This window comes from Corapipo altera, unplaced genomic scaffold, assembly GCF_003945725.1.
Source record: "Corapipo altera isolate COAL_440 unplaced genomic scaffold, ASM394572v1 54, whole genome shotgun sequence".
In the NCBI taxonomy this organism is placed as follows: Eukaryota; Metazoa; Chordata; class Aves; order Passeriformes; family Pipridae; genus Corapipo; species Corapipo altera.
In genome coordinates this window covers 4,043,408-4,068,142 of record NW_020884902.1, presented here as the reverse complement: position 1 = coordinate 4,068,142, position 24,735 = coordinate 4,043,408, and the positions used below count along the sequence as shown (strand labels likewise).

The window sequence follows — 24,735 nt, the reverse complement described above, 5'->3', positions numbered from 1 at the left end:
AAACTGTTCTTATCTCAACACGGGTTCTATTTTCTTTTCTTTCCCGATTCTCCTCCCCATCCCATGATGGGGTGGGGTGTGGGGAGGGAGCGAGTGGCTGCCTGGTGTTTGGTACCAGCAGATTGGGTGCAGCAGAAAGAAGAGGGCCCAACTAAAATTATTATCAAGATTTCAGCATGAAAATAAGAAAGACAAACCAAGAGAACAGTGTTGCATGCAACATTCTTAAGGATGGCCTTTTAAATCTCTGAACAAGAAAATCAAGGATATCTGCAGCAGGATCTGCAAACTGTCAAAGAAAATTACTTGTGCTAAGACTTCTACACAATGAAAAAAATGGAAAGAACATCCTGACAGGGAAGGGGTAGAGCCTGATGCATTTCAGTTCTTCTGGAGATTGGACAGAATACAAGGGGCTGGGCAGTTGTGATCCCCTGGTGGTAATTCATAATGTGATACTACTGGAGGATTTTCTGTGAATGAGGACAACTCAAGTGACCACTAGGCTGTGACCACTTTTATTACATCACCACTGACTTCATTAACAACAGTCACATATTCAATGGAATAAAACCAGTCACATCATTGATCTCAACATGAAATTATATGTGATGAGACACGGAAGATGGCCCATATTTCTAGTGTGCTTGAAGAACCAGTTTTTAAACTACTTATAATTACTTTGGGTTTTTTGGGGGGGGGTTGTTCATTTGGTTTGGGGTTTTGTTTGGTTTAGGTTTGGGTTTGTTTTTTGGGGTTTTTTTCTTTTAAAGATGAAATCTTATTGATAGTTTGTAAATCTTAAAGCCTAGAGAAGAGGTAAAACTGAGGACTCCTCATCCAGAATGATGAGGATTGCCTGGTAAGATGTGCCAACAACTTGGGTTTGAAGGAAGCCAAGTGCAAGATCATGTATCTTAAGGCAACTGATGGATAATTCTCAATGTTATACAACTTTTATTTAGTAAGAGATCATATTTCTGACTACTTGCCCCTGTAAAACAGCACTGTTGATACTTGTAAAGAGCTGAATTAGCTCGTTGCAGGCCTTGGATCAATATATGCCTTCTATACTTCTGGAACTGCTACTCCTTCTGACCTCCGAAACATTGTGACCACAAATCAAAAAGATAGGGAAAGCTCTGCTCTGTATAGTAATAATAGCATCTTTCATTTTATTTTTTTGGATGGGATTGGAAAATTGAGTTGTAACATGAGGAAGCAGCTGCTCAGGAAGAGTTTCAAGAAGGAACCTGCCAGTTTCAGGCAGGGTCAGCTAATGGTGCCCTTGGAGGGTTTTAGCGATGTCAGGGGATGGGGCTGAGCTGGTCGGAGCCGGTGTGTGGCGGGGTTTGCTGCCACAGTCCCTAATGCCATGGGGCAGGCGGGACGTGAGGCGGAACGAGCCGCTTGGTCATTTTAAAAGGGCCGCAGCTCAGAGACAGAAAACGCGCCCTGCGGTGCCTGTTCTCAGCACACACCTGGACACACTTTCCACGCCCGTAGCATAATGTTACAGCCCAGCCTGTCCCTGTCCCAGTGCTATTACCCAGCCCGGGCAGCGCTACCCCTCTCCCTCACGGAGCTCTGCGGGCCCGGCCCGGAGCTCTGACCTTGGCGGGGACACTGCAGTGCGCCTGCGCGCGGCTCCCCCGCCCTCACCAAAAATGGATGCCCCGCGGCAGCCTCGCACGTGAGGCACCGGCGGGCGCCGCTTCCGCCCTCTCTCTGCCACGTGACGCGCGGCTGTTACGGAAGCCCGATGGGGACGCGCAGGCCGCGTTCGGCGGCTGACCCGCGGAGCGCCGAGCGGAGCCGAGGTGCCTGAAGCGCTCCCCGGCCGGGCCGGGCCGGGCCCGCAGTGCTGCCCGGCCTCTCCGTGCCACTCGGGGTGAGTACGGACCGCCCGGGGCGCGGAGGCAGCGCCCCAGCTCCGCGCGGGGGGCTCGGCCTGCCCGCGGGGCCGGAGCCGGCCCCATTTCCGCGCTCACAGCCGGAGCCCCCCAGCCCGTGTGTCCCCGCGCCGGGGGCGCTCCCGGCGCTCCCAGTGCTTGGAAGCCTTTCGGCAGCGGGAGCAGCGCCGCGCTGGGGGTCGGCAGCGGCCCGGGGGGGTTTGGACGCTCAGCCCTCACGGGGACACTCGAGGCACTGAGGCCGCGGAGTCCCCTCTGCCCTCGGGCATTATCGTCTGACGACCCTCCCTTAGGGGAAGGAAGGACCTTCCCCCGGTCTGCTGCGGAATGCTTTTAATGCCGCCGCAGCGCAGGGAATATTTGGGTGTTTCAGAGAAATGGTTCTCACAGTGACGGTTTTTTTCTCCTAACGTTCCTCAGCATTTTTATTTTCTGTTAAAATATTTTGTGTTAAAACCTTCAGCTGGAGTAAAATAGACCTGAAAGAGCTCAGCCTTTAGTGTTCTGTGACCGCATAGCTTTCCTCGTGTATAATGGGTACGTTTTGTTCATGTGCTGAGGAGAGAGGGCAGTGTATTTTAGAAGTTCAGCACCTGTGACTGTGCTGTGCAGAACAGCTTTCAGCGTTTGGCCGCTCCTGGGGCTCTTTCCCCTCGGGTTGTTCTGTCGGTGCTTTGTTAGAGCACAGCCTCTGCCCCACGCTGCCTCCGTGATACATGTTCTGACAGTTCTAGGCTCCTCTAATAGGTACTTCGGGTCCTTCATTCGTGCCTTAACTTTGCTCTAAGTCCTCCTCTTCCCCTTTTTTCCTGTCTATGTGGACACTTGCCAAAGGAGCACTTTGCAGTTTATGTGCACATGAACAGACGAGCTGTAAAGTAACCACATCAGGAACAAACAGTAATGTAGCTGGAGAAGTTACAGTTTGGTGTCGGCCGTAAAACCTGCCCTGCTCTCAGAGCTGGCACAGATATACTGTTACCAGTGCTCATCCTGTATCTCGGGTTCCTCGCTGTGCAGAACATTCCCTGTTGCAGCACAGATATGGCCAATGCCTGGTTATTGCCAGAATGCTGGCAAAGAGTCATCTCTAACATTTTTATGCATTGCTTCATCCTCATCTCTCCTGTTGATGTTCTTTTTTAGGAGAGGGAGAAGGAGGTACCTACCCCTTGCCTCTTGCTGTCTCTTCCTTTGTCCTTCTCTGGATTTCTTTCCTCCCTGCCTTCTTTCATTAAATGCCACTGATGCTCATTTGCACTTCAGCTGCTTTCTGTCTATTTATCCTGTATCTGTGATTGTATTTTTATTGTCTTATTGTTCTCAGACTCGTATTCTCATGCCTCTTTAAGAACTACCTAGGTCTGTAAATATCAATTTTAAAATCCTCATTGTCCCTGATTTATTATTAATGTTTTTCTGTAAAATGCTTTGTGTAACAAAGACATTACAGAAAACATTAGTTTGTTTTGTTCTCAAGCTCCATTAAAATATTTTAAGTTTTATGTTGGTGAAATCTCACCATTTCTTGTTTTGCTATTCTCTTGTAAAAAGGAGTAAAAACTGAAATCACTTTGACAGCAAATCCAGTTCTCAGTGACTGAAAGTAGACAAGAAGTAGGAAGACATTGAGGTATTGTATCTATAGGTCCTTGGAAAGTACAGCTAAACCCACACAGTGCTATTTAATGTATAAATAGTTTATAAAGTGACTGTTCTAATTATGGCTTTGTGTGTATTTTACCTTGCGGCTGGAAAACAGTTGTGGTGTAAACTTGTGTCTCAAAGCAATGCCAGGTTGTAGGGAAGCTGTGGTGCAAACACTGCTGCAGGGAAGGGATACTTGATTGCCAAAATTAGAGCTGCACAGGTATTTCAAAATGAGGATGTGGGCAAGCACTGAAACACCTTTTGTCAAGTCCTGTGAGCAATAAGTGTGCTTGAAGTGCTGCCACTCGATATTCTGGGTACTTGAAGTTCTTCTTAAAATTTGGTCTCTTTTTTTGACATTTTTATTTGATCTGGAGATACTTTTCTCATCAGAGAGAATGTTTTCAAATGAAAAGCACTGTTTGGAATGTGGAAATGTCAGAAGACTATTTTCTTCATGTCACTGGCTGATCCAGCCAATGTCTGCAAGAGAGACAAATCCAGCTTGCAAAATCAGAGGATGAAAAAACTCCATGAGAAAGGTTAAAAACTTTGAAGTGGCAGAGAAGTTTAAGAACCTCTTGAACTCCTATAAAGTGTTTATTTCTAACAAAGTGGGTTAACTTTATTTCACTTGATACATACAAATAGTGAGAATTAATACAGATGGATTAAATTTTCAGGTATTTTCTTTATAAGTTTGTGGAGTTTTTTTAAAGTTTACATAGAACAGTGACATTCCTGCCTTGTCCCTGATCACTTTTTTTTCCTGCTGTGCTCCAGTGAGACTTTGAGATTAATGAGATTCTTTCATTTGATCCATGGCAATAGGAAGTCTTGAAAATAACGCTGAGGATCCCGGGATGGATTGCCAAGTGGATCACATCTTGAATATACTCAGTGTGTGCATTTAAGTGTTACACAGTCCAGATCCTTCTGTGTGCTTCTTCCTGTTGTCTGAAGGTTACTATTAGTTCAAGGTTTTATTGGTAAATCTGGAAGGTATTGCTTGTGTGTGCTGGTGGGAGGAAGGGCTTGTGGGCTGCCTCACCTGCCACACAGCGTCTCCACACTGAGGCTCAGAGTTCTGCATGTTCAGCTCAGGGAAATGCACACACAGCAGCAGATAGAGCCCTGCTGCCAAAAATAGGAAAAGAATGTAGTTGCAATATTAGTGGCAAACCCTGCCTTTTTGCCAGAATGGGTCACTTCATTTAGGAAACTGCTTAAGCAACACCACTAGAAGATGTCCTGCTGCAGTAAACCACGCTTCCCACAAGCAGGTTTGCTGGGAGAACTGTATTTACATATTGTGTGTGCACATATATGTCTAGAAACGCTTTTTTTTGCAATCCTAACCCTAAAATAACCATTATCTCAGTCTGAGCTGTTGGCAAGGCCCCCAGCCATTGAGCCATTGCCTGGATAAAAAATTTCCCACAACCAATTCCTTGCAGCTCACTGTTTACTCTGGGAGCCCCTTCCCAGCCCCACTCCAGCTGCAGCTTTAGCATGTCTCTTTTAGCTGAGTCCATAACCATAATCTCAGAATGAGCCATCAGCAAAGTCTGCCAGCCACTGCCCAGGTGAACAACTTCTCCCAGCCCTCTGAGGTTCCTTTCCAGCCCACAGTTTCCGTCAGCAGCCCCTTTCCAGCCCACCTCCACATGCAGCTCTAGGATTTTTTTCTCTCAACCTTAAATCCAACTTCAAAACCCCAGTTATCCTGGTCTTTGACACAGCTCACAACAAATACATCAATAAGTTTCTCACAGCCCAGTTTCTAGGAAACTCCCCCACTGCTTCAGTTGAAATCTCCCTCCTCTTCTAGGAAAATGTATCTATAAAGTATTGGCAAACTCTTTTAAATTTAAATAAAGTCTTGTTCTCTCTGTCCTCGTCTTGTATCAGTTCTGCAAAAGTAAGATTTTAATTTACAGAAAAACAGAGGTGAGAAGTTCACAGAACTGCTGTGATTGGGAATGATTATGAATGTACTCAGTGTTCAAGCTGATTTGACAGGCTGTTGATAGGAACTTTGTCCTTGTAAGATGGGGCGAGGTCTGGATGACTGAATGTGAGCAGGAGGCTGCTGCCCAAGCTGAGCCTTTTGTCATTCCACTGTTTCAACATGCAGTTTTGTAAGGCTTCAGCCATTTTCTCAAATACCAGCACACTGGATTTGTGTAAATGCAAACCAACAACTTAGATTTCTTGCCAATTCTGAATAGATTTCCTATCAATCCTATCAGGGATTTGTTGGTTGTTTTTCTTTTTGTGCCAGCCAGTGCAAGAATAATACCTTACATGCAGAATTTCTAGGTTTGGGGTTTTTTTGTCGTGGCTCTCTTTGAGGACCCTCAGTGCAGCTCTGAGCGTTGTCTGCAGCATCAATTTGTTCTTCTTTCATCACCTGCACCTCTCAGCACTTTGAGACTACACTTCCTAGGAATTTTACTGCATAATCTGTTTCTTTAAATAAGTCTCTACCACTTGCTTAGTAATAAGAACAAAGCATTTCCTTTACATACTTTCTGCTGCTTTCCTATATTGCTCTTAGAGTTTTTGGTCTTCTTTTCCCAGAATGAGTGGAGCCGCATTCCCGTCTCCAGCTGCCGAGATGGCAGAAATGAACCGCCTTCAGTATGAGATGGAATACACAGAAGGGATCAGTCAGCGCATGAGGGTCCCCGAAAAACTCAAAGTAGCTCCTCAAAATGCTGACCTTGAAAAGGACATGCCAGAAGGATTTCCAAATGCCAGTGTAACTATGCAGGTTCCAGAGCGGATTGTAGTGGCAGGTATGTCTGCATTTCGATGCAGGTGAAAATTTAAATTGGTTTCCCAAATTTCTGGATGGAAAAAAATATATATTGATGCATTTTTAAAAGAACAACCTGTAAAATGCTCTCTGGTTTTCAAACAGTTAATGCTCATTAACTTCGACATAGGAAGTTTCTTAAACTCTGAAAATGTTTTATTAATAGTTTTGGTGTAGCTTTTAATGGAGACAGTTAATGAATTAATTATGAACAGAAGGTTTAATTGCTGACATTTCATCTTACTAAACCATTTTTAGAGGAAAAAAGGTAATGTTTATTGATTTACACCTAATTTTTATTAATTAACTATAAGCTAAAGTAACTATAACAAGTTTTGGGGATCTGCTGTATATATTAGTCATGCAAAATCTGTTTGATCATAATCAGAATTCTAATTATGTTAAGAACTTATCTGGTTTTGGGTGGACTCTATCAATATAGTATTTATGGTCATGGGCTTTACAGTGACAGACCTGGAACTGCTGAAGGTCTTGCAATTTGCAAAATATGTGACATGTGTATTTTATGCCTTGACATCCCCAGTCAAATGCACCATTAATAGGACTTTGTCTTGAGTGCTCTCACTTGCAATAGCAGTTGATGTGGTCCAGGATTACTCAGGATCATTGTTCCCAGAGAAACTGTTCAAATAATTGTCAATAATGTGGTTTTTATGAGAGCTTTATCAATAGTTTTTAACATACAAGACCTGTTAAGGAAAGTTATACTTGATTATTTTGCGTGGGCCAGGGAAGTAACTGCTGTGATGTCTTTTTGAACTTTAGCATTGGCCCTCAGGCCTCAGAACGGTTTACTTGCTATTGACAACTGATGTTCTTGCAGGTAATAGTGAAGACATTCCATTTTCCAGACCAGCAGACCTTGACATTCTTCAATCTACTCCATTCAAACCACTGGCACTGAAAACTCCTCCCCGTGTTATTTCTCTTAGTGATCGACCGCTAGATTTTTTGGACCTAGAAAAACCTCCACAGCAGACACCTCAAAGTGAAGAGGCCAGTACTTCTTTTGCTTTTTCCTTAGATGAGAAGCATTCTACTATTAAAGACAGTGAAATGACCAATGATTTCTCTACTGTGGTGAAGATCAACTTGGTGCTAACATAAGTTGGGAAAATCTAAAAATATTTTTATTAGCTCTGTGGTACTTATAATGCCTTTGAAGTGGCAGATGGCATGGGGCTGCCATGCTCAGTAGGCTTACTCAGTACTTACAAAAATAAAGTCATAGTTAGAACTACTCTAAATACTTTAAAAAACCCATCCTTTTGATGAAGAGAAAACTGCAAGATTTTTTTTTTAAATTTACAGATTATCAGAAAACAGACTAGAGAACTACACATTCTTTTAATGTGTATAGTTGACCTCTGGAGTTCATGGCCGGATGATATAACACCACACAGAATTAATGAGTTTTGTTAAAACTCTGAAAACCAACCTCTCTAGAATGGTATGACATTGGCATCCAGGTGAATGATGGTAATTGACATCTTAAAACCAGAAAAATATTTATGAAACTGCATATTCTGTAGACTTACAAAATACAATAGAAATACATTTCTCTCTCGTGATAGGAAGTAATCCCAGAATGGGTAAGGTTGGAAGGGACCACTGGAGGTCATCTAGTCCAACCTTCCCACGCAAGCAGGGTCTCCTAGAGCACATTATTCAGGATTGTGTCCAGAGGGCTTTTGAATATCTCCAGAGACTATTAAAAATTCTGTCGGTTCATCATTTTGGCGTCAGATCACATGGATAGATAACAACAGGATTGCAATAAGGTTGGAGCTTGGTTTTACATGTACCAGCATCAGATCCTGTCATCAGTTGTCTTCCTCCTTATCATTGTGAAACCCATGAAAACGTGCCTTTTATCTGAGGGCAGATCTAACCTACAGACCTCCACTGCACATTACTGTGTCCTGGAACTCTCTGTCTTTTCTGTCCCTCTCTCTCCCTTCGATGCAGGTCCGCTCAGTGGGAAGACTGAAGAGAGAACGTTCCATGAGCGAAAACGCCACGCGGCAGAACGGCCAACTGGCCCGGAATGACTCCATGTGAGTAGAGCAACAGAGTGCAGGGGCACTACTAGAGCTTTGTTACACACCTCCTTTGTTCCTTATCTCCTTGTTATTTGCTTTTTCCAACTAATATTTTGTATGTTGTGGCAAGTACATCATTTTAACAGTTACAAGGCCAGCATTTTTCTTAATTCTTATGCTTTTTGTTTAGTGAGGTGAGTAATTTATGAAGTATTTTCTTGCAGTGGATAGTTGGGGGTGTTTGTAGGTTCACAGTTTCACCAGTTACCATCAATTGTTATTTCAGGAGATTTTTCAGTTTCTGAATTGGTAGAATATTTTTTTCCCTGAATTTTTAGGAAATTGAGTTCTTTGTACATCAAAATGTTCCCAGTTCTCTCACTGTTGATATTATAATGATTTTCACTCTTAGAAGAAGGAGTATTTTTATTTCTTCATAAATATTAGAATAAGTAATTTTTCTTTGGTATCAATGTATTTAATATATTGGAATCTGTCAGTATATATCTTAACCTTTTGAGACCAAAATAGCAGGTAGCATTTAGAATTGGAAACTTCATCTACTGTTACCATCCAAGGTAGTAATTCTTAGGGTGCTTTCTGAAGACATACATGCCTGTAAAGTTTTACTGGATATGATAACTTTTGATTAATCTCAGTTTATTCTGAGTGACACTATCTCTCCACCTGGAAATAACTGGTTTTGCAATGTAACACATAGCAATCTTTTATTTGTGAGTTTTAATACAGCTGCCATAAGGAATATTTGCCTTAGAAAAGATTTTAGATTTAAGACTTAAAGATGGGATTCATTTGTCCCAATGTAGAGTGTGTAACAGTATTGCTAGATCACCATAAACTTAATATTCAGTAATGAGGAAAATAAGTACAGGACCTACTTTGGATCTACCTATTTTTAATCTAAAGTAGATCAAGTGAATTATGCCCTAGAAATGCCTTTTTTTCTTCTATTTAGAGCGAGGGCACTATGTGTACTACATATCTGTCTACCTGTTAGTTTGTCTAATACTAGTGAAATGGACTCTGCACATTCCAGACATAAGTCTCCTTCTCTTCCTCCACATCTTTATGGAAATGTTGTTTCATATCTTCCTCTTCTTAATCAGACTTTTGGTTCATACAAGCTTATGGATTGCACATGTCTAGGCACTCAAGTCTGCAGAATCAGACTATTCACTGAGCTGGCAAAACTAGATTTGCATCCTTATCTCCTGCTCAGCTCAGTCTCCAAGTGTTCTATCAGCCTACTAAATGCCCAAGTTCCCTGAGGTATCAGTTATCCAGTTATGTCCTGTTGGACCGGACATACTGGAATTTCACTGCAGGAATGGCTTTCTCTTGCCTGTCTGATGGCTTGCACATGGTACATGATGGTCTTTTTGTGATGGAAGCTGCTTGAGAAAATGTTGATCCCTTTGCTGCTGCCAGTGCTGCTTTGCCAGTATTGATATATTTGATGTATTGCACTTAAAGCAAGAACAGATGGTACAGAAATTCTTGTGATTTCTTGATACTGCTTTACACTTGCTCCCAGGTTAGTTTAGTCTTACAAAAGTCATGGGCCATGTCTGCCCTGCCAGACATCTGAGGAAATAGCAAGATCAGCTCTGGACTGGATGTATCCAGTTGCTGTGAGATTTCTCACATGTTGGGGTTTCTTGAATGTGGAAATCCTAAATCTCTAAAACTGTGTGCTTTGCTGTCACTCAGTAGCTATGTATAGAATTACTGGTTTAAAATGGTCTGAATATTATTTGGTGTCATAGATTTTGAATCTACTAGCAGTCCTTCAGAAGCTTAGCAATACAATATGCACTTGGAATCCTGTAAATTTAAAAAGGATGTGATCAAAGAACATATAACTGGTAGCTGGTGTGACTGAGTTTATCATTTACAAAAGCCAGGAGATTATGACACCCCTGGAGAGTAGTTTTGCTCTCTTGATACCCATGCTAGTCCTTGCATAAGGTCTGTCACATAAATCAAACTTCCAATGCCAAGCACTTTACATTATGCATGTCTTTTGGATTAATCCAGGATCTCTTCTCTTGCTTGCATGAAAAATCCCAGCTAGCCGATAGTGACCCTGCTGTATCCACACTCTGCTGCCCATGTGGAAGAAGCTATCCTTCCCCACCGCAGCATTGCACACTTGCTGACCTGCAGATGGTGTATTTTAGTAGAAATTCATTTTTCTCTTGTCCTCCTGAGTTCTCGTTTCCTTATGAGAGAAGTTATGCTGTGTCTCGAGTGTAGATCACATGCCTTGAAATCATTGAGGTTCCTAGAAATTGCTTCTTTCTCTGACATAATTGCTTCTTCTGACTTGGTACAATGCAAAAGATGAAGTCACTTTGAACATGCTATGGACATTTCTCCCTCATCTAGGTTTTGTCAGTCTCCAAGTGGAGAATGTGACTCTGGACTGGCTCACTCCAGGAGAGTGTTCTGTGAATTCAGGTTGCTGAAATACCATGTTCCCAGGGGAACTTGTGTGGCTCACACAAATGCAGTAAATGTAAATACATGTAAATATAATCTTTGTACTACAGAAAAGTAGTTGTGCACCTGTTACCTCATTTATATCACCTCGAAATTTCTTTACTATCTAGAAATACTGTATCTTCCAATGGTACAAAGCCACAAGAAACTTACTGTACCTAAAGTTCTTACATCTGGTGTTGCTGGCTGAAAAAATAGCCTTGTTATAATTACTGTAATGATACATTGCTGCTTCATCAAAACTGGCTTGACTTGTGAATTCATATCATGTCTACATAGTTTACTTCTGCAGGAACATGCTATGGTGCTGTAACTTGACAAAGATCAGCTCTTTATTCCTGTGCTTGTGTGAGTCTAGTTCACACCTTCAAATAGGAAAGAAAGTCCACGTTTTACTTGAAATATTAAATTCCTGTACAAAACCCAAAACCTTTTTTTTAAACACTTGTTTCTCTTACCTCCTTGATTCAACTCCCTGACAGACATGATAGTCAGCTCAGATGCTGTGATGACCACTCCATTAAAAGGCACAGGGAACACTGCCTTTCAATGCCTTTGTTTTCTAAACAAGACTGTGATTCTGAAGTTTTAATCTAGGGCACTGTTGTCCTTCTTGGACAAAATATTCAGATGTACTGTGTGAAATTCCAGTGCTTGGCTTACAAAGTGACAAAATTAAATATTCTGGAGTAGATTGTCAGATGGAAGCAGAGTTGGCTGGGCTCCCTATCACAGTGTTCTCCATATGGAACAAGTAGTTTCTCTTCTGTTGTCTTTCTTGTCATCCAGTTGCATGCAGAGACAGTTCTGAGAATTTTTTGGCACTTAGGCTTCATTGAAGACAGTAATTCCCAAATGCTCTTAGAAAACCTGAGACTAACAAGTAGGTACCTGGTGGTACAGTAACTGTCTGCACAGCAATAGTGACAGCTCTCTAAATTACAATCCCTCTATTTATAAGGATGCTTACTTAAGAGATTACAATTATTATTCAAGGTGGCACAGATCAGATACTGTCCCAAGAAATAAAATGCCACGGTTCCAGTCACCTCTTTCGACTAAGGATTGCACGTAAGCCTAAATGTTACCTGGTATATGAAAATCAAGAATGTGTTTAATTACATAGCTCTCTGCAATACTAATATTCTGACTAAGTATCTGTAGTTTAGAAGATAAAATTTGAAACAGCCTTTGCTACACTGAATATGTGGTTTCTAATTTTGCTTCAGGGTTTCTCAAACTTGGCCATATCATTTCCCTCCGTAAAGAGCATAGGGAAAAATACCTGACAGCCAATGAAAGGGACAGTAAAAAAAATTAAATTTCAAAATAGCTTTAGTTTGTTTGACTCTTTGTTCTTTGGCTGGTTTTGAATAGCTGGAGAAACCAAGCATTTTGTTGGTCGTTGCCCAGCAATGTTGAATGCAAGGATTCCACTTCTGTATTAGAAGTCACCAAATCACCAAGAGTGCATGGAAAAGTGGACAGCACTTAATATTTTTTTCTGTTCCAGCCTTTTCCTTAGAAAAACACATCTCTCTCTAGAGTTCAATTTCACGGTTTGAGAAATTCTGTTCTTCATGCAAATCATGGAGAAAAGGTGATGGTGTGCATGTCTTTAACCAGAATACAGTCTGTCTATGTGCTTGAATTTAAAGTAACCTTAACTAGTTAAATCTGTTTACCTCTCATTTCATACTTCCAGAACTGAAAGTCAGAGAAATACCTGAAATAAAGCCTGTGTACATCACAAATGCTTTGAGAAGTTTTAGGAGAGATTACTGCTAAGCTAAGAACTCTCCATATAGCAGAATGTACACTTTCATAGTAATGACTGTAATTCCATGTTGTTTGGTTGGGTTCCAAACTCTGGAATTGAGTGGTGTTTGTACAGGGAGTGGTAAAATAAGTGGCTGGAGCTGTATGTAAGAATTCTTTTCAGAAATCTGAAACAAAGTTATACCTAAAACTAAGACCATTTAACTAGAAATGAAGAAGAGGCATAGCCACAACAATGATACATGCTCATACTAGGTATATGTTAGAGATTTTTTTCTTTTGTCATCTGGGCTGATTTGTATATCAGATAATTGCTTTATAATATTTCTTCTCTATGGTCTCTGACATAGTTCAAAGGAGTACTATATGTTTACAGGACATAAATTTCAAACCCTGAAAAAAGAAGATGGAAGAAAAATTTGGCTTCTCTCTCCCTGGCATTTGTGCTCTTCATGGAATTATTCTCAATTTTTGATCTTTCCTTATTATATACATTTTGAATTTAATCAGTACATGTAACTTAGTTCTAGGGAATTTTGTACAGTTGTTGTTAAATTAGGTTGGGGTTTTTTTCACTTCTTAAAATACTTTTAGTATCTACAGAAGTCTTTGTATGTAGATAACATTACTGTGGTATTTATGGTAATACCATTCTGGGCAACAGGAATTCCACAATGTCGTCTATTTTGCAGTATGTCTAAACACTGTTTGCAAAACTATCTTTCAGCCTATTCTGTGCATATCTGAAGTGATTAACAGGAGAAATTGCTTTTGAAGTAAAACATACTGTGAATTCAAGCCTTAAGCTCCTCCCTGGTTTGCCTCCAGCCAGCAAATCCACAAGGGGTAAAAATTCTCATAAATTCCCTTTAGTGGCAATATTTCAATACTTGCCCCTACTTGATATTTCTCTGGTGATCATTGGCATTTCCAGCACAATTCAAGAGTAGAATGTGTAGGTGTGACCACTGTCATTGATTGCAAGGTAGAAGTCACCGTAAATAGAGGAGAAAGGTGAATTCTGCAAGTCTTGGAGAACAATAAAAGCTGTAGAGAAGCGATAGTTATTTACTGTTGTATCCTTCTTCTTACTTGCTGTTGTCCAAATGTACTCTAGGGCAGCATGAAAAGGTATCTGCAGTTCAGGTAATAAACAGTGCCCAGTGTCAGTCAGGCACCAGTCACTGCAGTCTTTGAGTTCCTTTGAAGCACAGGATGGCTGAACTCTGCTGTGGATGAAGTGACATTCCTGTAACGTGTTTTCAGTCAGTCTGTTCAACTGATTTTTCTTTTTTACTCGATTTTGTGATCTTGGTGCCAGCCAGTTGCAGAGCAACTCTGTTCAGTGTGAGAGTATCCATAGAATTCTGACCCAGCTAGAGATTATCCAAATATCAAACCAGCTTCCAAGCACTCAGCCACTAATGTTTTACTAAAAATGCCAGGGGCAGAAAGATTGACATTCTAAACCCAAAAGCTGTTGGAGCAAAGCAAAAAGGGCAAGGAAATGTGTTGAATTATGGGTGCTAATCTAGGAATAAAAACTATCCCAATATTTAAAGGCTACAGTGGCTCGCACTTGGTTTGCATTTGTGTTAATATGTACAATTAAGTTAACACAAATTTCTTCCTATTAAAAAAGCATCTCACCTTTAATTAAAGTTTCCAGATTAAAAAAAATAAAGAGCCTTTATATGTGTACAAAAATGTGGATAAAGTCAACTTGAATGTAAAGAAACATGAGGAAATCACAGGCAGTTTATCAAAACTAATTTCTCTCTGCTAGACAAGGTTTGTATAATCCAAGTGATCATGTTTGAATTTCAGTCCTGCATATTTTAAGTAATATTTTTTGCATCACGGTCAACAAGTTAGATCATGTAATTTTTTTCACTGGGATATGAATTTTGTGTTATTTTTTGAATTTGTTGTAGTTGCCTTTAAACTTGTTTATGTGCAAACCAAAATACCATCTTGATCTTTCATCACAGCTTCAAAACAATTTTATTGAAGGTGCTCTATGTGAGATTCTCCCTATTGAAAAAGGCTTGTGTTTTTAAAAGAGATTGTGTAGGATTTTCTTAAAATGCTAATGCTTTTTAAGACAGTTCTCATTGATGTCACTGGGGACTTGAATACTGACTTCAACAGGTACAGGTTTAGCTGTACAAGCACTTTCTAAAACTAACTTGTATAACAGATCAAAACTGTGTCCTTGGATTACACGTGTTTGTTTCTGAAGAACATATGTAAATGTAGCTCATAATCCCTACACTACTAAAATTTGAGAGTGTTACCTTATAGTGGTGGGAGAAGGGTAAACCAAAAGCAAGCAATAAGCATTTTGCAATGGGGTCTATCTGAAAAGCTTTTTTTAATTTAAAATCTGACTACAGTATTTTTCTCTTCATTTACTGTGCTTATACAAACAGTGTGACACCATCACTGCAACAGGCTCGTGTCTGTCCTCCCAATATGTTACCTGAAGACGGAACTAATCTTTACTCTGCTCGTGGCATTTTGTCGTTTATCCAGTCTTCCACTCGTAGGGCTTACCAGCAGGTCTTGGATGTGCTGGATGAAAACCGCAGGTGATTGGTTGTCACTGGTTCTTGCCAGCTTTTGCTGCTTCTTTTTTTTTTTTTTTCTGTTCTCCTTTTTAGTGGAGTTTGGTTTCTGTTTACAAAATAATGAGATGAAAATATTTGCTTTTGCTTTCCTTTGCTTTCACTCTTCATAAGCAATTTAAATGTCCAAAATTCACATTTCAAAATGCTTCTGTTTCAAATATAGGGTTGTTTTGGTTCCCTTCCAAATAAAAATTAAAATAGGAAGGGTTAGCCTGTGGCTGCAGGGGGTTTTGCTCTTCTGAGATTGTCAGCGTTTTCTGCAATTAACACTTGACCCTGAGCCTGCAAATTTACTAGCCTTGTCTTCTGCTTTTCTGTTGGTGAGCAGTGGTGCAAATCAATAAGATTGGGTTGATGTTGTCATAAAGCATTAAAGCAAATGTGCAGACACGGGGCAGAATATCATGCAAGGCATTGTAGATGCTGCTTTTGGTAATGTGTCGAGACTTGAGGCTGTTTCAGTTTATATTGGGAATAGTTATCTCTGGCTGACACCTGACTGATGGTGGCCACTTTGGATGCTGAGAGCAAGAAAGGCAATGAACACTGAGAAGCTGGTTGCTCCTCTGATTATTGCTGTCTCTGGTTTTATGGATAACCTGACATTCTGAGAGGTGATGAGCCAGAACAAGCCTCGTGGCAATCCCTGTACTTCCATTCTCTTCAGTGGAGTTTTGCCCGCTTGATGCATCCTCGGACTGCTGTGATTTGGCACTTGTAAGCACTACAAGAATGGCATGTTTAACACTATAGAGACATTTACAAAGGCTGATAATGGCAATGGTAATTTACCAAAAGCAATTTTCATTTCAGTAGTATGCTAGCACAGAAATTCAGGTAAGAATTGCAGACAGTCTCTAGTGTAGGGTTATCTCAGACCTCTGGGCTTGCCAAGAGGTTGAATTAGAGAAGATAATTGGCAAGAACATTGGGAGGAACTGCACATTGCTCCTGCAGCCCTTCAGTGTGGCCTGTGCTAGCAAGTTCTTTGAAATTTGCCATCTGCCTCTGCTGATATCCCAGCAGCACGCTTAATATTTGTAGTGTGAAGTTAAATTATTTGCTTCCTGGTTGTTTTGGTAATTAAATGTGACTATCAAGCCAATCTTACTGTGAATGTCTGTGTGTTTGCAGTCACTTGCCAAACTGGCACCTCTGATAGCTCACCATGTTTGCTGATCTGACAGTAAATAAATGCCCATATTAACATCCCCAAATTGTAGAGAACTCCAGTCTTGCTGGTCTTTATGTTCTTAAAGGGGACTGAAAAAAATCAAACAAACAAAATTAGCTGCACAGTTCCCGGTGAAATTCTGCAAGTTGGGTGCTTAACTGCAGCTGTTAAAATTTTGATGCCTGTCAAGAGCTGGGCATCAATAACTTCTTTTCCTTTTCAATATTAAAATTAGATGGAATTACATGTTTGTTTTACTAAACTAAAGCTCCCAGATAAGGAGGAATTGTACTGTCTGTGAACAGTAGCACTTACAGATATTGTGCCAAGAATCCTTGTTAAAATATAGATTGAAATTCTAGTCCTTTTCTCAGTCTGCAGTGGAGCTACAGGTTTTATTCCTGGCTTCCAATATGCACGTTCATGCCTATGTTTTCTTGGAGTCTGGAAAACAAACACATGTGCATACATACACTTTCATCTTATTTTCATTATCAGAAAATTTCTAGAATACTGAATACTTCAAAAGCTGCATTACTTACCCTGGTTTGAGTTAATTTTTGAGGTTTTCTCACTAACCTTCCTAGAAGGAATGGGAAACCTGTTTCTAGTCACCTATGGACAAATAGGTGCCAAACGAATGAACTCTTCAATAAGGTGGAAGTGTTTTCTTTGTGGCTGGGTGTTCAGACACCCACCATTACATCTGGCGTAGGAATGTGAAATTTGGATGATCCACTTGCATGGTTGCAAAATATTGTTCATTTTAAATTGCTCCAAACCTGCACTCTGTTCTTTTGCTCTGTGTAACGTGCTTTCTATCTCAAAACCTTATCTCTTTTAATATGTTATGCTTAATCCTAGAATGGATCTTTTAAAGTTAACAAGATCTGGCTGTGGGTTACTCACTGGAAATATTTTTAACTTGTTTCATGGCTTGTCTTTCCCCCCCCCCCCCCAAACATTTTCCAATCCACTAAAACTGCTAAGGGTAGGTGCTGATTGTCCTGCTGCAGAGAATGAGTTATGCCTAGTTCAGCCAGCACTGCTCACATAATGGTTATTTAAATGAGCAACAATTTAATGATCACTGTTTACACTGTCTGTTTGCTCTTGCATTTCCTTCAGCTTGGACAAGGACAATAGGTCAGTTTTGTTTTCTAACCCTTTTTCTGTTTCAGTTTCTTTCAAATGACTGTAGGGCCTATGCCTATTGAGTGCCCTTCAAAGACTGATCTTTTATGCTCTAGACAACAAAAAAATCCAAAACCAACCAAAGCAACAAGCCCCCAAAAAACTCCCTGCATTTAAGGAGATTTTAGAGATGTCTTAAACGCAGGAATAAAGGCAGTTTCATATCTGTATAGAGTTGTGTTGAAATCTGTACTTTATCTAAAGTGTTCTTCATCTCTTGGGTCAGTACCTTTTTATTTACAATAAAAAAGCATGAAAACTTAATATTTCCTTTATGATATCTCTTCTAAAAAGCCACCGTTCTTTTTAAATGCCAAACTCCACCCACATAATCTTATCCTGAGATGTAATGAGGTCGTTTTTTATATTGAGAATATTAATTATATTTTTCATTGTAGAAATAAAATGGGATGCAAGTTAAGGCCATCCAAGAGGGCTACATCTGACTTTGGACTGGGGTAATTTCAGAAGAAAATGAAATGGGTCTGCAGATGTGAAGGAGGCTGGAAAAGCAGTAGCTATTGCTGTTTGAAGTAACTGCTTGTAGCAGGAGGCAAGGAGAGCAGTTTGATTTCCTGTCCTCTCTGTACTTTAGAAGCTTACCCAGTTCATGTCCAGAACTTCTCCATCAAGTCCTACTGCCCATTCTTATGGCTTCTGTGAGACTTGCAGAGGTGTTTTAAGTACAGCAAGAAGTGAACACAGGTACTGCCTCTGCTGAGCAGAGAGTGTTTGTGTCCCCTGTGTGCAGGCACAGGAGTGGTGCAGGTTGGACCCAGGTACTGAGATTGTCCACACTTTGCTGTTTTCCTCCCAGCCCATGTGTTTGATTCCATCCTCACTGTGGTATTCTTGTTGCATGCTCTGCTCTAACCAGCAAAAGACAGACCAGGCTTAGTTGGTCATTGCCTTAGTGCCACTCTTCCCACTGTTGTTAAATTCTATTACTGTGCATTCCCCTCAAGTTTCAGGCTGCTGCTGTATTTGCAGGGAGTACACATGACCTTGGAGCTATGGCTTCTTCTGATCATGCATTAATGTTTAGGATGGAATTCACAGAAGTAGCCAGAAAACTCAAAGTTCTATGGTACACTTCTTTTTAAAGAAGGCCATATATTTAATAGCTTTCTTTTATTATACTTGCACATTCTGTATTTACCAAAAAACTTACTGCTGATTTTGGGATAAGGTGATCTCAGTTATGAGGCCACTATGATCTGTATAATCAAATCTGATATATAAAACCAAGCAAGGAGTGCAGGAGAGGTAGGGGAATATTGTGGTGTTCCTTTTGGGTCCACCTGTAAAGAAAATATGTGAACTGCAAAGAAAAGGAAGAAAACATGTGCAGCTTCCTAACAGCCTGGCTGTGTTGGGAAGTGGGATTAAAGACTTACACAGATCCCAGAATGCTCTGGGTTTATGCCTTGCTGTAGCCCTCAACTGCCTCCAAGCCTGTGGCTTTCCTTGGAAAGGGTATTGTGAATTAATAGTCATTAATTCTACAACATCTGTAAAACTCTGCCGAAAAATAGCACAGAAGGCTGAGTTTAGAGAGCGTTTGAGACCTGTTGTTCTCCTTGCACGAATTCCAAATGTTGTCCTGTGGGACAATGGTGTGGGAAATGCGTGCTGGATACTGGCACAATGGCATTCCCATATCTGCCAGTTAGTTACAGGTGACTTACGTTGGCAGAGAAATTCTGGGACCTTTTCCATAGCTGCTGTTTGCTCCATTTCTTACACTTCCTCAAAGTATGTAGTTGTAGCATCTGTCAGTGAATACTTCAGGCTACCTGAATTATTGCTCTTATTAGGAATACCTTTTGTTTTGGTAACTTTTTGGAAGACCTCATGCATTTAGGTAAGAATATTCTGTTAGTGTATGTATTGGAAATGGGGCTTCCTGTTTTGTAAAACACATCATGCTGGCTTATCTTAAGTACTAGAGGGAAGAACACTCTGGTATGCATTTATGGTGCTGACTAGAGTAGGACCTAGTCCTAGTAAGTATTGCATCAGGTAGCAGAGTTTGCCAAGGTTCTCTCTGTGTTTAATGTTACAGCCTGCAGTATACGTGGGTTAATTGCATGGTACAAGTATCTCCAGTTGGCATTGGGAAAATGAAAGGGATTTCATGCTCCTGAACAGTTTGTTCCACATCTGTGATGTGCAACACTAATGTCTCATTACCAGAGGCACTGAAAACACACAGTACCAGCTTGGTCAGAAGGTACTGCTGGTATTCACCTCTTCTGTAAACTGCAACACAGGAGCTTCTTGCTGCAAACCTAATGTATATTATAGAGTTGAAGCAACTTAAAAAGCCCTACCTTTCCTTCCTCTTTGCCTAGGAAGAAAAAGAAATTTAAAGAGCAACACTTACAAGGATGTTCATACATCCGCTTGAACCTTGTAGTCGCTTCTTCCTGGAGAGGTGTACCTCGCTTCAGACTATCCATGGTCCTTAGGTACTAGCCCAGGTGTTCTAATTATATCTAAATTATATCTAGCATAGATGAATACAGAAAAGACAAATCTCCCCTTTCCCTAGAGGGAGGAGAGGATGATTAAAAGGGCTTTTAAAAGTATTTGTAAACACATTTATTGTTTACCCATTGTTGTTGGGTGAGATTTTTAGTTTTGAGGGGTATTTTTTTGTTGTTTTCTTAACTGGAAGTTTCCCATGGTTATTTATAAGGCTGATAATCTCCATTCAAATCTCTATTCCAGTAGTTTGTCTTCCATAAATGAAGCTGTATCATCAAAAACTTGTTACACTTCTTAGCTGCAAAAAACATTCAGTGTTGATTAAATTTGATAAGAAGAATATGAAAGTGCAATTTACAAGAAAATAAATAGAAGGTATATTGTATTAAAACATTATAGAGTATATGTGGAAGTATTTTGAAGTTCCTTTGTTCTGTGTGTTTTACCTCTTATCTCTGTTTGTCGTTTCCTGTTTCTGTCTCGTGCTTTCTATCTACACAAACCTGCTGTAGGCCAGTGTTACGTGGTGGGTCAGCTGCTACCACTTCCTCTAACCCTCATCATGACAACACCAGGTAAAGAGTACTTTTTTTTTAGCCATGACCCCCTAATTTAGATTCTAAAATTCAGGTTTCTGTTTCCCTCTTTCTAGTAATCTTATTTTAAAACACAATATTTTTGTGCTCCCTCTCAACTCTTGAGATATTTCAGGCCTTTATTCCTTACCCATCCAAGTCACCTGCACAGGCCTCAGTTGTCCAATAGGTACAACATGCTGCAGAATTCTGACTCAGACTAATATGTGAGAGGAGGCTCTGAAATTACATTGGCAGTACAGTTTAGGTATTTGCTATTTAGTAATGAGCTTGCTAGAAAATTTGGCCTTATATCACCTAATTTTCGCAGGTGTTCTCAGTAACATGCCTGTGACTGCTAGTTGTGGCTGGATGCCTTTTCCCTGCCATTGTCCTGGCAGATTGACATTGTTTCAGTGGAACTGGATGTAAGAGTGACACATAATCTCGTGGGCAGGATGATGGAAAAAACCCAGTCCCTTCTACATCTGTTGTTTCCATTTGCTGTTTGCAATTCCGTGTTTTCATAGAAATGGAGGTTAGATTTAGGCTTAAATAGAAACTGGATTCAAGCAGGTGACTCTTCTGTAACTCCATAATTCAGTTTTTGGAATGGTCCAAGAGATATCTCAAGGGATTTCATTCTGGTAACCCTCTTAATATAATATCTGGAATGGTTTGGAAGTTGGTAGAGCAGCAGTGATACACTGTGACTTTATATTAAATTGGTGTGACCTGAGAGGGAGCCATGCCCATCTCACTGAAATGCTGAGCCTCCCTGCCTGTTTCAGGAGATGGTGAAGGACAACTGTGTTGTAGATATGGTGGAATCTTCTAAATTTTTTACCATGTACTACAAATAAAAAATTGTCCATGAGAAGACCCTCATCAGAAATCTCTTCGGATTTCATAGGACCTGTAGAGTAAGGAGAACTCGATTTGTTTTTTTGAGTGTGCAAAGCTCAAGGATCTCATATTTATTGGAAGTCCAGACTAATGCAATTCTGATCTTGAAATCGCAATTCCTATTAAGAAACAATGCATTAAGAAACAGCGATACATGGAAACTTGACAATGTCTGTTTGGGGGGGAGGGTGTTGCCTGAGCTAAGGGCATTCTAGAGAAGTTTCCTCAAAGTGATGAAAGAACATAAAGTGTAAAGGTAGTTTCTGCACTTAAGTGCATTCTGCAAGCTCCAGGAATTCTGCTCATATTCTCATTAGTTGACCATTAACTGTCATTAAATGTTAAACATTCTTTTAGGTGTGTTTGTTGTGAATTTGGCAGCCTTGACATTATTTTGTTCCATTTCCTAAGCTGTTTGCAGCAATTGTTCTTGGGTCCTAATGAGAAAGCAAGTCAAGGGGAGCTAAAATTGAAAACAGGTTTAAGATAGAAAGTGAAAAGCTCAAGGGTAGGTGGAGGATCCTAACAGGTGGATTTACCTGTTAGTTGTTGGAAACGAATCTGATTAAGAAATAGCACTTGGATGATTAAAACTCATACTCTGTGTAGACTTTCTGCCACTTGCCAACTGATAATAAATGTTCTGTATTTAATTACCTTGCCCTGGAGTTAGAATAATGCTCTCTCTGAATTGCTACATAAACTGAGAGTACCCTGGGAACAAACTTTCTAATGCACACAAAGTTCAGCAAGCAGTGAGTGATTCTGCACTGCACTCTTTATTTGCCAGGTTCTCTGCCTATAATACTGAGATTAATGTAACTGAGGTTCTTAATCTCAGTAAATGTCCCCTTGGGATATTTAAGTAGGTACTGAGCATAAGACACCCAATTCTTTCCAAGTCTCCATTTGGATATTTCTACTCTGTTGCCAGGTCTCTTGCAACTGGCACTTTAGCTCAGGCAATGTTCGGGTTTCATGAATCAGTTAAATAACTGCAAAGTCTTTTGAGGAACTGTATGTCAGCAAGAAGTCTGTCTGTGTGGAGAATCTTCAAAAATATTTAACTGTGGAGAGCAGTCAACCCCAATTCAGTGCAGCACTTACCCATTTCATATGTGTTTGTGCTTTACTCAGTTAGGATCCTATTGAAATATGGCCCTGTAACAGCTGCAAAAAAACTCTGTAGTTCTTTGTCACCACCAAGAAATACATCTACTGGAATGCTGGTAAAATAGGGTACTTACTAATCTTTGTGTGGCTGAGACAGCTAAGCCATCTTCTTTGTTTGGTAGATATGGTCTCACCAACTTCGACACGACACTCGAGGGAACACCAGATGACATGACAGTTGTGGATGCTGCTTCCTTAAGAAGACAGGTACGTAAAGCACAGTAGTTGACAATATTAAGCCAAAGCTGTAGTGGTAAAATGGGGTAACAGGTTTTTTGTGTGACTGCAAAGGTATCCATAACAGGTATGGTAAGGGATCCTCTCTGTGCCCCTGCTGGACTGCCCTCACATATCCTATATTGTTCTGGGAATCTAGAGAATCTGACTCCATTTCTGTTCCTACTTAGTAGGGGCAGCAAGATCTGAAGATAGAAAGTCAAATTATCAACTGTTTAACATCCATCTCTTTGGGATGCTAATCTTACGTAGTTATTCAGAAGCTTCTAAAAAGTCTGGCCACTTTTAATGAAGTATTAAAAGCCTTTATTTGTTTTTAGATAATCAAACTTAATCGCCGCCTACAACTTCTGGAAGAAGAGAACAAAGAGCGAGCCAAGAGGGAAATGATCATGTACTCAATTACTGTAGCTTTCTGGCTACTCAATAGCTGGCTTTGGTTTCGGCGCTAGACATGGCTCTCGGAAAGATTTCATAGTTGAAAACAAAAACAATTTACAAAACTCCTTATTTCTGTTTCTGAAATTGTATGCTGTTTTATAATTCATACACTGGAAACTTCCACCACAGATAAAGGCTCTAGAATTGCAGTGTTAAAGGGACACCTTGTTGTTCAGTTGTAACGCATTTAATAGATTTGCATTGCAAATACTGCAGTATCCTCCTTTGCATGCTTCTGTGTAAACATGGATCAGCCCATGGGAAGTTTGCTTCATGCAGTGTAAGGACTCCTGAGTAATCTCCAGGACTAAGCACTGGAGGTTTTGTTGTGGCGTGAAGAGAACAAATAAAATGGATTTGGAAAAAAAAAAAAAAAACAAGAACAAAGGAATACAAATTCATTTTTATTGTTCTGTTGTTAGATGCAATTAAACAATTGCACTAGTTTTCCTTTAGTCCAAGTAGTTTGAGGTGTGCCATAATCAAGGAGTGTGTCCTGTTTATGAGTACGTTCCTTGTTTAAGTATTGTTTGGGTCGAATAATAAAAGGAATTCTTTGCTAACATGCAGATTGTCCAGAGGTGTGTAATATGTACTTTTTTTAGGTTTAATTTTGCAGATGTTTTTCTAAAAAATACATTTTTAAGCAAGTCAGTCTATGAGTGGTCAGAAGATTATGGAGTACAAGATATTGATGTAGTATATTTAATAAAACTCTCTCAAAAAAACCCCCAACCCCAAACCATTGTTTAATATTATTTTAAGAAAAGTTATTTGAGGTTTTGTCTAAACTGTTAGTCTTTGGAGTAATGAGTAGTGGTGGCCTGAACAGCTCCAAAGCAGCAGGGGGGCAGGTGTAGGCTCCCTTCCCCTGCTGGTGTGGTGGTGGTGTTTGGGAAGCCAGCCTGCTGTCCTCCAGCAGCGGGTCAGTTTAGACATCCCCTGCTCATCCCATGCTCCAGCACCTTTTTTGGTAGACACTGTGTGGGGGGTGCTGGTGGCTTTGTGCCCCTGCAAGGCTGCAACTGCCACTGCCCTGCAGTGCTGTACAGCCACAGCCCCTTCCCTAGGGCGTATGGAACAACTGAGACTGTCCGTGTACAATGACACCAAAACACTGCTCAGAGGCGACCTTCCTTAGAACAGCTGGACCCAGACCACTGTGC

The 24,735-nt window shown here is 40.5% G+C and overlaps 1 protein-coding gene across 7 annotated transcripts; it reads left to right on the top strand.

Annotated features, from left to right (window-relative positions):
* The first annotated feature begins 1,754 nt into the window (after positions 1–1,754).
* On the top strand, positions 1,755–24,297 carry MFF (mitochondrial fission factor). Of its 7 annotated transcripts, XM_027650494.1 has the most exons (10): positions 1,757–1,891; positions 6,147–6,364; positions 7,229–7,401; positions 8,374–8,462; positions 11,967–12,041; positions 15,182–15,340; positions 17,682–17,699; positions 20,750–20,812; positions 23,014–23,098; positions 23,449–24,297. In XM_027650494.1, exons 2-10 carry the CDS (start codon positions 6,148–6,150, stop codon positions 23,578–23,580), a joined length of 1,011 nt encoding a protein of 336 aa, XP_027506295.1. In that variant the 5' UTR covers positions 1,757–1,891; position 6,147; the 3' UTR covers positions 23,581–24,297. The 7 variants fall into 7 exon arrangements, with proteins under 7 accessions (XP_027506297.1, XP_027506298.1, XP_027506295.1 ...); XM_027650496.1 differs by lacking the exon at positions 11,967–12,041 and having other exon boundaries at positions 1,755–1,891; XM_027650495.1 differs by lacking the exon at positions 17,682–17,699.
* The last annotated feature ends 438 nt before the right edge of the window (positions 24,298–24,735 follow it).

Coding starts and splice junctions, on each gene's coding strand:
- MFF (XM_027650494.1), top strand. CDS start 6,148: ATGAGTGGAGCCGCATTCCCGTCTCCAGCTGCCGAGATGGCAGAAATG. Junction 20,813..23,013: donor CCTCATCATGACAACACCAG/GTAAAGAGTACT, acceptor TTTGTTTGGTAG/ATATGGTCTCACCAACTTCG. Junction 23,099..23,448: donor CTGCTTCCTTAAGAAGACAG/GTACGTAAAGCA, acceptor ATTTGTTTTTAG/ATAATCAAACTTAATCGCCG.